The sequence below is a fragment of the Lepeophtheirus salmonis genome, chromosome 7, assembly GCF_016086655.4.
Source record: "Lepeophtheirus salmonis chromosome 7, UVic_Lsal_1.4, whole genome shotgun sequence".
Classification (NCBI taxonomy): domain Eukaryota; kingdom Metazoa; phylum Arthropoda; class Copepoda; order Siphonostomatoida; family Caligidae; genus Lepeophtheirus; species Lepeophtheirus salmonis.
The window spans coordinates 20,849,113-20,863,713 of record NC_052137.2 but is presented as its reverse complement, the minus strand read 5'-3'; the positions used below and the strand labels follow the sequence as shown (position 1 = coordinate 20,863,713).

Below are 14,601 nucleotides of genomic sequence, written 5' to 3'. Positions count from 1 at the left end.
CTATACAGAAGTGGACTACTACATATTGGCAACAAGGCTCAGTACCTAGTCATAACAACTCAAGCTTGGTGTAAGGAAAACCTCTAGGAACAATTTCTAGCCTCCAAACTTGTGGCCCTTTAATACAAAACTTCTCGCCACATGAGAACGGAATATGAGGCTTAGCGCAAAGCAAGACCAGCAAAGTCCCCCAATGCAATGTTGATTTCCGGATGGCTTTTGTTGAGAAGGAGTGGAATGATATGTCCAATGATTACGTCATCAAGATGGGGAAGCCTTTCAGACATATACTGGAGGCTTTGGTGACCGCAGAAGGAGGTAATTTTGATACTACACAAAAACTATTCAGATTATGTTGGAATAACCTTGGAGAGACACTAGCCATGCTATAATAATATATATCCTTTCTTGTAACATAGTAAAAAATAACTACGCAAAAAAGTGTAAGAAGGGACGCACCACCCCTGTCTATATATCTAAATGGCCGTATTTTAATAGCACTGATTATATCTAATGGACTCGGGTTATTTCCTTCATCTTGTATAAAAGATATTAATAAAAACCACTATTGGACCAATAATAATAAGAAGTTAATAAAAAAGTTTTCTTTTATTATTATTATGTGTGGTTTTTTTTCCTTTTCTCTTTAGTTAATCCTCGTGTTGCTTCCATAAATCGAAAAGCTACATAAATATATATATATATATAACATATATGAGTAAGTATGTTATATCTATGTATATAAAGAAATGTATTTGCTATTTTCTATTAAAATAAACGATAGTATTGTAAATTTGATCTCATTTGTTGTATACTTATATATGTCAAGAGTTTGACAACAAAGTTTGGAGGAAGGGGGGGGGGATATATACGTATACATATGTATTTATACGAGTATATATAAGTGTAAAGTTTATCCACTTTGTTTATTCAGTTTCAAAAATAATATTTTATTATACAACTATGTGTACAACTCAAAATAGAAGAAAAAAACTTATTTTTTTTACTTTATACTTCATTTTAAACTGAACATGAATGACTTATCAACCATGGGGAATTGAAGCAACTACATACATAATATGCTTCCATACTTATTATAAAGGAAATCCATATTTGTACAAACGTATGCATGTATAGAGGGTCTAACAAAATAATTCGATATAATTTAATTATATTTCGACTCATTTGTGTAACTTAATGCGGATAATTTCTTAAAATCCAAGCATTAGCGTCGTCCATCTTAATCATATTACAGCCTCCCTCAACCACGACGACAGCCTTAAAGCATCACCTGAAGGCCAAGAGGTGATGATGACCATCTCCTCAGTCATTGCAATACAGTGCTCTTCAACAGAGACATTCAAAGAGGCGATATTTGGTTGGCAAACGTGACAGGCATTAGATTTGACGTGTTGTCACTCAGTTAAGTCCAGGGAATTAAAGTCAGGGTAGTAGGTGGGGCCATAACATCGAACGCCAAAAGGAGGGAGTTTTTTTTAACAAGTTTTTCGTGAGATTGACAGTATGAGCAGGTGTTCTATCCTACATCCATTCCCCTAAGCTCCCATCGATCCAAGGAATGAGATTAGACTTGATTTTGCCCACCGTGAGGTGGTATCCGACCGGAAACTAGATGAGAAGCATGGCAATTCCAGAGAAGAACACAAAGTCAAGACTAATCAGTGAGACTGTATGTTTGGTCGTTGTAATTATGTCTGCCCTTCCTCGTGGTTTCCAAACAAATTGAAACGTTCATTCTGGCAACAAAAGACAGGATCTACAGTCAAAGTTTTTTTTATTGCTGAAGATGATGACAGGACCAATATGCACCAACTTCAAGTTGTTCAGGAGGGCATTGTAATGATGGAGATATTCCTGATTTACGAGGGGTAAGCGATGGCTTCTACTTAATCCTACCCTCCTTCTTGATTGTCTTAGAAACTGCCATAGCCAAGATGCCAAAGGATTTAGCATGTTGATTCAGGAACTTCTTCATTTCGGGCTCGATCCAGCTTCTGATGCCCTTGGGTTTGCGACCATTTCCAGCTATTCTGTCAAGGTTGTCACCAGAAACAACACGCTTTTTGATCCTCTGGAAATTCGACCTTGGATTCCCATACTACCATACAATTGTCTTTCATATCTTTAATGTTAATGTCATATGGTTTTTTTTGTCTTTTTGCTTCTAAACAAAGTTTAAGTTATCAGCTTTTAGCTGATGTTTCAATTTTTAGTTTTTAATCACAAAATCGACCCTTTAAGTGCTAACTGAAGTGTTGCCATTATTTTGTTAGACCCGGTAATAGACAGAGAGAATAGGTTAGAATTTTTGGGCTGAATTTAGTTTTAGAAATGGTTCTATCGGTCCTTGAAATTCTTCCTAAAAATACCTATATTTTTCCACTAAAAAATGACTTCCAATAATATATTTTGAGTCTAAAAATAAATTACATGAAATATATATATCAATTATATTAAAAAAAAATAAAGATTCATTCATGTTTGTTTTTAAATTAAATGGATCCATGCTTGTTAGAAAGCTCTTTTGAGACAAGTGTTTTTTCCTAACTATACTTCTTTTTTTTGCCAATATTTATAAGCACAATTACACACAGATGTCAAAACTAATTAATTTAGGGAATAGGAATACGTTATGTTACATTTTAATCCGTCTAAAGACTTTGTTCCACCCCTGATGATCGTGACCTTAGGTTACAAGAATCATGTGGATACATGGGACACTTTTCATTTTGGTATTAAGTAATTGCTTACAACTTTTCTTACGTTAGTCACTTGAAAAAAAGTGATTCCATATCACTTCAAATGATGTTGGTTATCAAAAGCAAGTCAGTTTGATGCCATGTGTAGTTGTTACATTATCAATTTTAGTTTAAAAGCACTTTTGGAAGTTCCAAGTTCCTATAAAAAGTATCCTAAATCTTAGACAATAGTATAATTTATGTAGGTATATATCTGTTTTAACCCTAGTGAATATCGTTTCTTTTACTAATGTTAAACGTTATTCCAATTTCTTATTTTATTTTTACGTGGTCAACACATATTCAAAATTAAGCTATTTGAAATATCTTCCTAACTATTTTATGAATTTTGCACTCGTAAGTATCAATTAGATTTGCATGAGTTCAAGACAAGGAGAAAAAATGGAATATGTTTTTTAATTATTCCAAATAACATTAATATTCAATTTCATATTATTATAGTTTAGCATTATCATTTTATTTTTCATTAACACTTTAAACAAATTTTATGTATGAACAAATTTACTACTCAATGTTGATGAGGTTGAGTGCGATATACAACACACCATCTGATGTTCCATTAATGGCAATGTACATAAATCAGCTGAAAATATGGCGATAAGAAACTTAGAAGCAAAAAAATTAATCAAATTTAACAAAACATAATTAAAAATCGCTAAATTCACGAAACATTCCAAGTAAATAAATTTTTACAACAAGATAAAATGTTTTTCTTATAAAGATCTCTTGGAAGAATACTCAAGAGTTCCAGTGATTAAATCTATTTGAAACAGATACAATTTGGGGCAATGAAAATCCAAGCTCACAACCGAAGGGTCAAAGAAAGTTTGGGAAGAAACAAAGTATAACTATAACAAATATATACCCAGAACAAACATTATAAGCTAATAAATAATATTATATTAGATTAACTCTATAATACTCTCAAAAGGGCCTTAGGACTTTCCGTAAACTGATATTATATATGTATCACATCATTTTAGTCTAACTTTATTATGATTTCTACAGATATATAGAAGATATACATACAATAATTCCCTTTTTTATTATGCATCTCACAAAGAAGGGTACTTGGAAGTGTATTTCGTGTATAATTGATACAAAAGGCATTCAAACTGATATGTACATAATATATATTGAAATGCATGTTTATAATATAATAGAACATTTATATAATATGTCTTATACGTATAATGTATATATGTCTATACGTAGGTATAATATAAGGGTATATCCTGATTGAGTTAATAAGAAAATACACCCAGTTTACTGTATATTAGGTATAATTTTTCAATTTTCGATATATTTCGAAAAATTATTATTATTATTTTTTTTTAATTTATAGGTTCGAAAAATGTCAATCAAAAATATTTTATGTTAAATCGCTAAAAATGTTCTCTTAGTATCCATATTTACTAAATAAAGAAAATTTGTATCTTTCCATAATTTAATGGAGATGTGGAACCTAAAGATGAGCTTGAAGGACAATGCAATTTTGCATAGGTAATTTTCATGACATAATATAATTTTTCCAAACTACATAATTACAATTGAGATTAGAAAAAAGTCGTATATCAAACCACCCTATTGTATATGTAGTAGGGTGACAATAAAATCATTTTTTTAGGAACAGTAAATGGCTTATGTTAAAAAATGGTTCCTAAATGTAGAAAAAAATTTTTTAGAAAAGTTAACTATTTTGAAAAATATTTAGATGTAGTTGAATGGCCCTTAAGTTTTGAAAGTTTACATTTTTAAAGAATAAACTGAGTATTTTCATGAATTCTGTCCATATATCTCAAATTAAAGTATTTTTGTTGAAACAATAAATTGAGATATTTAAATTTACATATTTCATTAATATTTAAAAAAAAAAAGAGAATATATGTGTTCAAAATAACGTATATTTAAGTTGATTGAAATTTAGCTCAACCTTTTTTTAATTTCTTTAGCATATTGACACCCAAATATTAGACTGATAAATATTAAAATTTGCAAATACATATATTTTCACATTCAATACACCCTACAAGTTTAAATTTTTAGTTAACCTGACCTCAGTGACCATTTTATTACCTTTTCATAGAAAGTGACATTTTTAATTCAATTTTTACACATAAAATCCGTATTAAAATAAATTATGACTTCTACCTCTGTAATCCAAAAAGACAAAGACTTTCTCTTAGCCTAGTGAGAAAATGAACAATAGGTGTTCATGGCATGGTTGGAGTTGATAGAAGCCTTGCAAACAAAGGAACAGCGATTTTTTTTTTAAATCAGTTTTTAAGTAATCAGAAGTAGGTTAACCACAAGTCTTGACCACAATGTTGAAGAACTTTCATATAGTAGAGAAACAATTTGTCAAACAAAACAAAGCACAGACTAAAACAATATATCAAAGTAAATTTCAATACTAAAGGTCATCTTGTCCTCATTGGGATGGAAAAATGATTCTAAATCCTTATAGAAGCCTAATTAATTCGTTCGGTTATCTGTATTAGTTTCAACAAAAGGAATTTCTAAAATTTTATCGTTGGACTAACTTTCATCTGGTACAGGAGATAAACAAGCCAATGCTGTATTTAAAGCAATTAAAGAATGGATATTGGATACAAAATCAATGCCATGTGTTTTGACACTGTAAGGTCAAACACTGGCAAGAATAATGAAACTTGTGTTCTATTTGAAAAATTAAAATGCAAGAAACTTCTACCATTTGCTTGTAGACACCATATAATGGAATTTGTTATTGGAACTATTTTCCACAAGTGTATTGGTGCCACATCGTCATCAGATGTTCCTTTGTTTATATTGGTCATCAATCAACAAAACTAACTATAAATCTGGAACTCCAGCTGAAAAGGTGACCAGTTTTTAGGAAGGCTTACAAGATTGTGCTATTGAATTTGTAGAAGATAATCTTAAAATAGCCGTAACTTATGGACAACGTGCTCGGGAGGATTTATTCTTTTGAACTCATTGTGAGTAGGTTAGCGCCCAGGTGATTCATAGAGAAAGAACTTAATACTTTATTTATATGGATTTCACAAAAAGATTCCTAAGTTAGATAGAGTAAATGTAATACTATAATATTTACTAATCTTAACCAGTGCAACTCCATCTAACCAATTAAAGTAGCATTAAAAAATAGAGGAAGCACAGAAGGCCAAAAAACTTAACAATGATTTTATACATAAAAATATTGAAGACTTTGTCACGAAGAAGTCTGAAAAAAAAAAAATTCTGGAAATTTAGGATCTGCCTGATAGTTTTTAAGAAGTTGACCCAGCATTTTAAGTGAGAGGGAAGACTACATGGAGGCATAAAAAAGCTGCTTTGATCCAAATATGCAATGCTATTGCTGAAAGATGGCTAGCACTCATCACAGAATATAGTGGGTTAATAACAAATGACCAGGCACAACTTTTATAAGTGGTGGAAGACAATCAAATGATCTACCCCAACACCAAGAAGAAAAAACTTACAAAAGTCAACAGTATTTGTATAAAACTTACAATAAGAAATTATTCATATCTATGATATTATAAGAAAATATAAATACTGATTTGAAAATTGAACTTACATAAAAATGTAATAATTTGAACAGAATAAATATTATGTGTGTATATGTAAAAATACATAACGTATGTACTTGTTCATTTATTTGATATATAATCAAGAAAAAAGAATAAATTTTTTGGAAAAAAAATTATCCAAATGATATATTTTTTGTAGGGTACCATTTTCAACCGAGATTTTTTATTGCTCATTTTATTTGTTGAAATTGAATTAAACAGATGAATTTCCGTAGAAAGGTCACTCAGGTCATGGTAACATTTTTTTTTTTTTTTGTTGAATTTAATGTGAATTAAACGAATTTGCAAATTTTCATATTTATCAGTCAAATAGTTGGGTTCCAATATGATAAACAATAAGAGTAATGAACTAAATTTTTTGAACATATATGTATGTAAATATATTTTTTTGAAATGATTGTAAGATATATTATTTTATAAGTTTAGTAAGCTTAATTTATTGCTTTAACAAAAAGCTTATATCTGAGTTGTATGGACAGTATTTAAGCAAATCCTCTGTTTTTTCTTTCAAAATGTAAATTTTCAAACTTTAAGACCCTTGAACTACCTTCAAATATTATTCTATACAGTTCAAACTTTTGATGAATGTTTTGTTTTACAATTAGAACCCATTTTTTTAACCTAAGCCATTTACTTTTCCAAAATAAAAAAGATAATTGTGTCACCCTAATATTATAATCTATAAATTCCAATATAATACATATATATCTAGATTTTCTATTTGATTTAATTATTAGAAAAAGTGCCAAGGAAGGCCTTTCTGCCATACATACTAACTAACTAATGTCTCTTTCAACACATTCAAAATGGTGTTAAGTATACTAATATCAATTAACTTGATTAAGAATGATGACTCCTTAGGTATAACAATCATTTATTTTTTTAATTAATTTCAATTTATTTTTCATTAAGTAAAAGTATTTTCTTAAGATACAAGAAAGTGGGCTTGCTCGCTTTCTCTCTTCCGTCTTCGTACTCTAATTAAGTCACACCTTACTTTTGTTTTAATTAATATTATATATAAAAAGATTTAACTTACCATTATCCTCTTCATGAGATGTCGCAGCGTTGATAGCCAGTAATGCTAACAAGAAGAAAGATTCCTCTAATCCCATCATTTTTTTTCCACGCTGGTACCAAACTTATGTTGTAGTTGCTGTTTTTTATATTTTAGGCTTTCTTTATTTTGATTTGAGCTCTATATCCTTAGCTTGCTTTTTAAATCAATTTCTTTTTTCTTAACATTTCTGTCAAATATTTTTGAAGATTTTTTTATGCTGTTTTTTTTCGTTATGCCTTTCAAATTTTTTTTCCTGGAAAATTATAAAAAAATTATTTATTTTAATTTATACTATATCCACTTTTATTTATCAAAAATTGATTTGATTTATTAATATGTGATTGAGTATGAATAAATTTCTTTAAAATGATTTCCAAAAATATACCAAAACTATAATTTTGGATTTTAAATCTAAATATCTATTAATTTTTAGAATGGGGTTTTGAAAAATAGAAAAAATATTTTCTTTTTTTAAAACACGCTCTCTAAAATATGGACTTTTCTAATTAAATAATAGATTTTATCTTTATCACAAATTGACAATAATATAAAACGTTTTTAAGAGGGTTGTATAAGATAAACTTTATGCTATTCAACAAGATATTTTCAAACTTCATTAATTAACTCTTTTCGTAATGTGTTCCTCAGAAGATAAAAAATCAACTTTCTTAATCAAAGAAATATTACATTGAATTTAAAATATGATAAAAAATAATTAAAAGGTAAAATAAGCCTTAAATATTAGCTTTTGAAATATATTCTTACTATTTATATCTATTTTCAACACCAAGTGTAAAAAAAGCTTTGATTTAAAAAAATATATATACATTATAAATATATTTTAATGGAGAAAATCTAGAATTATATTTACAATCAGGAAAATTATATCACTTTCTCAAAGCATGATAGTTACTGACTTTATTTTCAAGAAAAATTTAGAATCTTGCATCTAGAAATAAATTACGCCCACCCTGTTACTACTTCTAAGGCTGGATTACTACCTATTATAAAAAATAAGTTATTTTGTCGCACTCTGTATATCTTGGAATATTATTATATTGCAAACCAGTTTTAAAAATTCCTTAGTATTGTTATTTAGCCTATTGATTCCTTAGTTGAAAAAAAAAAGTATTGTCTAAAAATTATTGAGAAATTAAAGCAATAATTCTATTAAAAAAGTTATATTTGCCGATTTTTGTAGATTTATACATGCATTATGTAAATCTGTAAATGAATTACTAAAAGTATGAAAAAATATATCAAATAATTCCTATGTTTTTATTTAGTTTTTTATATCTTGAACAAAACTTTAAGTTAAATAACTTAGTTGTATTGTATATATTAAATATACAAAGTAACAAATAGTTATATCATATAAATTTCCACATTTTATTCACTATATTTTAGGGTTCTATTTTTAATCCATTTTTAAATTAATTTATTTTATGTATCTTATAATGAGATTATAAGTAGACTTTTAGTAATGCAATTTATTTGCATCTTTTATTTGAACAAAAATAAAGTAAACCATACATTAAATATATACTTACTGATGATAAAAGTTACAATTTCCTCTTATATTTAAATTTCTATAATGGTTGAATATATCTATATAAATATTTTCAATAAAACAAAGGAGATTTTGTTGCATTTATGGAACATAATTTGTATAAAAAATAAAACGGGGATTTATTTTGCACAAAATTAATAAATAAGTTGTCCAATATCATGAAAATAGTTATTTATATATGTACTTTATATTTTACATTGATAATAAAATAAATTAACATCCTTATGTAAATATTATTTTGACCCATTGGCATATAAGAAGGTTTGTTTTCGGATATCGGTATATGTAGAAAAATATATATACAGAGAGAAACAAAAATATATCCCACTTTATAATTCGTGGTAATCAAGCTGTAAAAGTTGTACCTGAAATGGGCGTAATTTCATTCCAAATGAAAGATTCAAAAAATTATTTAAATACACTTTCTTGCTATTAATTGTTGGAGTAGTGAAGAACGTGAATTTTCGTTGGAAATCAATATTCCCAAAAAATGGTTTGACAGAATATTTTACAAAATTAAACCTATTACAATTCAGCTATTTGACGTGTTCATAAAAATTAGTCAATTGCTTTATCTAATATACAAAAACTGATTTTTTTAAATTTAATTTTCATAATTTTAAATTTGACTATAATAAACTCCATAGTTTATGATTCAATATTTCTTTAATTCGTGTTATCAGATTTGATGTGATACAAGAAGTCTAAATTGGTACAATTTCTTCAAATTGGGTAATTGGAACTAGATTTATTCTGAAAAACTAACATTAACTTTACAAAATCGCAAAAATTTTACTACTATTCAATTAATCATTCATAACTATAAAATAATGTATGTTGTTAATTACAATGTTTATATCAAAAAATAATTATTTTAAAACATTTGAATGTCACATCATTTAAGTGAAACAAAAAAAATCACCAGGCATTGAAATACTGAAGTTTGGTTTACTAAGGGTATTGACAATGGGGGACGTCATCTAGTTGTTTTTTTTTAAAGGAAGTTATGTTGTTGCACCCTGTATAGTTACATAGTAATATATACGTGAGCAATTTGATAACAATATATAAAGGGGGGAGAGAGAATCCACTTTAATATGTATACAAAGTTAAATAAATATTATATATATTTATTTAGGTCTTTATTCTCTAACCTACTAATGGTTTATTACACCATGATACGGCATTTTTTACTGAACCCCACATTTATTATTCTTATCAAAGCAGTAAAAAACAAAAATGACCAAAATTTCAACCGCTACAGGTTTGGCATTTCAAATTTTTTTTTTAAATTAAGTTTGTAAGGTATAGCTATGCTTCTGTGTTTTATTTTTACATGAAATAACAATATAAATGGAAATCAAAGTAAATAACCAGCCAGGATATAAAGCACTTGAAGAAAAAAAAATAGACATTCGCTTCTATGTAAGGTCCTTAATCATACAAGATTTTTTTGTGGTTTTTACAGTTTTTATGAATCGTAAACAAAATAAAGTAATAAATTATTTATTTTTCAAATGTTGAATGTTAGTATCAATTTTTTATTTACTTTGATTTTCATCTATATAGTTCTTATATGCCGAAATATGGGACTGAATTGTAGGCTGTACCCTTAAAACTTGATTTTTTTAAATGCTTCAAAGGTCCACCCTTTAGAGGTTGGAAGTTTATATAGTCATTTTTGTGTTTTACAGCTTAAATACCAATAATAGTAGTGAGTTTTAGCTTATGGGCATTCTAAGTCCTTCACTTTGTTACGTAGTGAATTATCTGTATATATTTATCAAATAGAGTTTGTGTGTGTCCTTAATAAGAGGCCATACCGTTGAACCTAGAATTTTGCATGAGTACCCAAAACACAAATATTCAATTTAGCAATTTTTGACAAAAATAAAAGATGGACTTCTCATCTTAGCAAATTTTTTTATGATATATATTTTGGTATATTATTCACCAGTTTATAATACTTTTTTTTAAAATTCATAATCAAACATATATTATAATGTTAGCCCACACCGAAGGAAGAAATAATATTGACCATTGCCAATATGATTTACCGCTCCCTCCTTGGCCGTGCAACGCAGGGTAATCCTTTGCTAGTATGATATATATATTGTATGCTTTTACATTTAGCATATATATATGTACATATGTATTACTGTCTATTTGAAAAAGAAGACTAATTAATTATTAATGCATTTCACAAAGATTTATAAATACTTTGTGAACAATGGATATGAACAATTTTCAAATTTCTTAAAAAATAAAATGAAAAAAGGAAGGAAGAAAAACAAGGAGAATAATAAAAGATGGAGAAGAAGCAAAAAAAGAAGAATATTAGCATATGAATAGAAGAATAAAAGTTAAAATTAAGAATAAAATTCATGTTAATATTATATTGTTCAAAGAATAAGAGAAAAAACAGAGATAACAAAAGATGAGATGATGACAATTATAAAAATAAAAAAAAATGAACCAAAGAGGATTTAATGAATGATACTAATAATGGCTATATTTGTATACAATATTATTTATATATATATGATATGAAAGAAAATACTGTCTCATAATATAGAGACACAAACCCTTAAAAATGATGAAATGACCCTAAGCTACAACTGCTTACATATAAAATAAAATTGGAAATGAAATAAAAAATCAATTTGAACCCTAGGGTTGAATTAGTTATTTTATTATGGGGAAAAAAAACACCTTGAAGGCAATTTTATAACTATACTGTTTTAGATTTATGTTATTGAGGGATTAGTTGTAATTTTTTTTTTTTTGTTCCTTTAGGATGGTTTATATATTTTTATTAGCCTATGACTCAGTTTATATTTGGACGTTTGTCGTCTTATCTTCTTTTAAGTTTTTCAAAAGTTAGACTCCACTAAATTGTTCAAGAGGATGTCATGTTCATTAAATCTTCCAACTTTATTTCCAAAAATAGAAAGATAAAAGAGGGCGGAAATAAACTGGTTGTTAGACAAATACTATTTTATATTTTAATAGTTTATAATTGTTTACAGTCTAACAATATCTTATTTAAGTTAAAGAAACCCCATTAGAGGCAATAAATAGAAACTTTATTTTCATTTTCAAACATAAAGAAAAGTCCCAAAGTCAGTTTGCAGGACGTAGCCAATTAATCCTATTTGGTGAATTATTCTAGATTTATTAGTAAGAAATTATTCATAGCTTAGCAAGAAAAAAACCAATCAACGTTAAAAATTCCATTATATCAGTGGTTATCATACTCCGATACGCAAGTTCCCTCTAGGTGATACATGAGGAGAGATTAGGTTGGCAGTATAAAAACACATTAATTTTTTTTTAAATGTTTTGGCAAATTTGAAAAATATTGGTACTTAGGGATCTTTTTTTTTAAGAAAAAATATTTATTTCAAATAAACTTATACCAACCTATAGAAAATAATTATTAACTAAAACTATAAAAACTTAACATAATTAACATGATATCACAAATTAGCATTAAAAATATTTTAAATGATTTTCAAACATTGAAATCGTTGCAAAAAATAATGAATTAATGAACAGATTAAATAATTGTATTGGTTATTATAACTTTGGAAATCTTCAGTTTATTTCTTGATCCATTGATGTTAAAAATAATAAGAAAGAAGTAAACGTTGTCAGTTTTCTTTAAAGTATACCAAAATATTTAGCGCTATCTCAACACCTGTTTCTATATATATTGGAATTGGAACCAAATAGCATTTATGAGAATCGATTTCTACTTTAAAAGCATTTGGAGCATTGGGAATTGTTCCCATGACCGAGTCAACTTCTATTATAATGACTTTCAAGTTTCCCTCTATTTTTAAACTTCAGAGTAGCATATCTGACTTTACTTTAGGCCAGCGATAAGTAAGTGTGCCAAAAAACTTTTATATCTTTTTTCAAACATTATGCACTCTAACATGATCATTGAACATGTACAATAATTATTTTGATATAATTTTCAAACAATTTTATGGCCGATAATAAAAATATTTTCATGGGTGAAAGGACATCTTCCATAAGACTTCCAACAGTTTCCCCCTTTCTTTACGACTCCACGTATCGTTAATCAAGGAAAAGTTTCTCAACTTCGACGAGAGCGATTTTTCCTTTTTCTTCCTTGGAGTATTTGGGGATCCTGATATTTTCTCAGGTGGTACGCAATGTAAAAATTTTGAAAACCACTTCATTGGAAAACTTTACTAAATATTTTTTTTTTCCACGGATTCCTCCATTTTTATTAATAATTAAATATATGAACAACTATGTTTTTTACTCAATAAGAGGGAAAAAAGGTTGATCTTTGACAATTTATTCTTAATTGTGGTTATTTTGATAAAATATTAGTGGTAATCAAAAGTAGTTATCATATGAATGTATGTACGTAAGTTCTAAAGAAAAAAAAATTCCAAAAACTTGAAGTGGTTTCAAAGGTAAAAATGAATGTACTTTTTTAATTCCTACATCTTAATAATATATAATGTATAGAACACAATAAATAAACGTACGTATTACATAAAATACATAAGAATAAAAAAGTTTTTTATAACTAAATTCCATTCTCAAAAAACACTTTAAAAGTACACACACATACATACATATAAAGCCTCAACAAAAAATAGGGCTTCTCAAGTAGTCCACACAAAAATGAAAAGGGTTTCTTACTTCTTCCACTATATCTTTTTCTTGTATATATACATAGGATACATATAGGAGAAATAGCTACGAATGGATAATAATGTGTATATATATAGAGTGTAGAGAAACAGAAGAAAAAAATAAGTTGGTTTTCTTATTAACATAATTATATAAATGAGATATGTGACTATTTGTAAATTTCCATTAGGTTATTAAAAAAAGACTCAAAGTACGAAGTCGTATTTTGTAATACACATACATACATATTTTCTTAAATATATACGCACGGACTTGTATTTGTTTGGAGGATCAACTTAGTGTATTTATGTATGTTGTAAGTCTTACAAATGTATATACATATCTACTAGTAATACAGGAAGGAAGTTGGATAGGGAAAGATTTTTCTTAAAAAAATTGATTGTTGAAGATGAGTTCTGATACTTCTTACTTCCATATAAATTTATATATGATTAGCATTAGAGTAGATCTACATGCTTAGATTGTAGGTTGTACATCTATCTTTGTTTAATGTGAACAAGAAGAAGTAGGATAAAGTTATATTTGGGACACATTTTCCACATGATTTATTTTTGCAGTAAATTTTATACAGAGTGAGGATTCAAAACATGCAGTAGCATGAATATATAACGAAAACTTGATTTTTACGGAATTAAGAAAAAAACAACCCAAAAGTAATTTGTGAATAACCCTCAAGTAATAGCAATAACAGCCTCAATAAAGAGACTGACAGCTTTTCACGATGAAGGTTGTGTCCATGATGTACCAGCCTGTAATGATAACAGCTCAGCAGGAATTCAAATGTAGATGAGAGGTGCGGCAGATATTCTTCTTCAATACACTCTAGTTGTAGAAGTTTTTGTTCTTCTTGCTGTATGGAAGGAGGTGTTCCTTAATGGCTGTCTTGATGGTGTAGGC

The 14,601-nt window shown here is 27.7% G+C and overlaps 1 protein-coding gene across 6 annotated transcripts in view; it reads right to left on the bottom strand.

Annotated features, from left to right (window-relative positions):
* LOC121121727 (cell adhesion molecule Dscam1) overlaps window positions 1–14,601 on the bottom strand; it is a 414,757-nt gene that overhangs the window by 244,402 nt on the left and 155,754 nt on the right. For all 6 annotated transcript variants that reach the window (XM_071889819.1, XM_071889818.1, XM_071889821.1 and 3 more), the window contains one exon: window positions 7,416–7,689. In XM_071889819.1, the coding sequence (XP_071745920.1) occupies window positions 7,416–7,494 (79 nt within the window). In that variant the 5' untranslated portion in view covers window positions 7,495–7,689. The remainder of the gene's footprint in view (window positions 1–7,415; window positions 7,690–14,601) is intronic.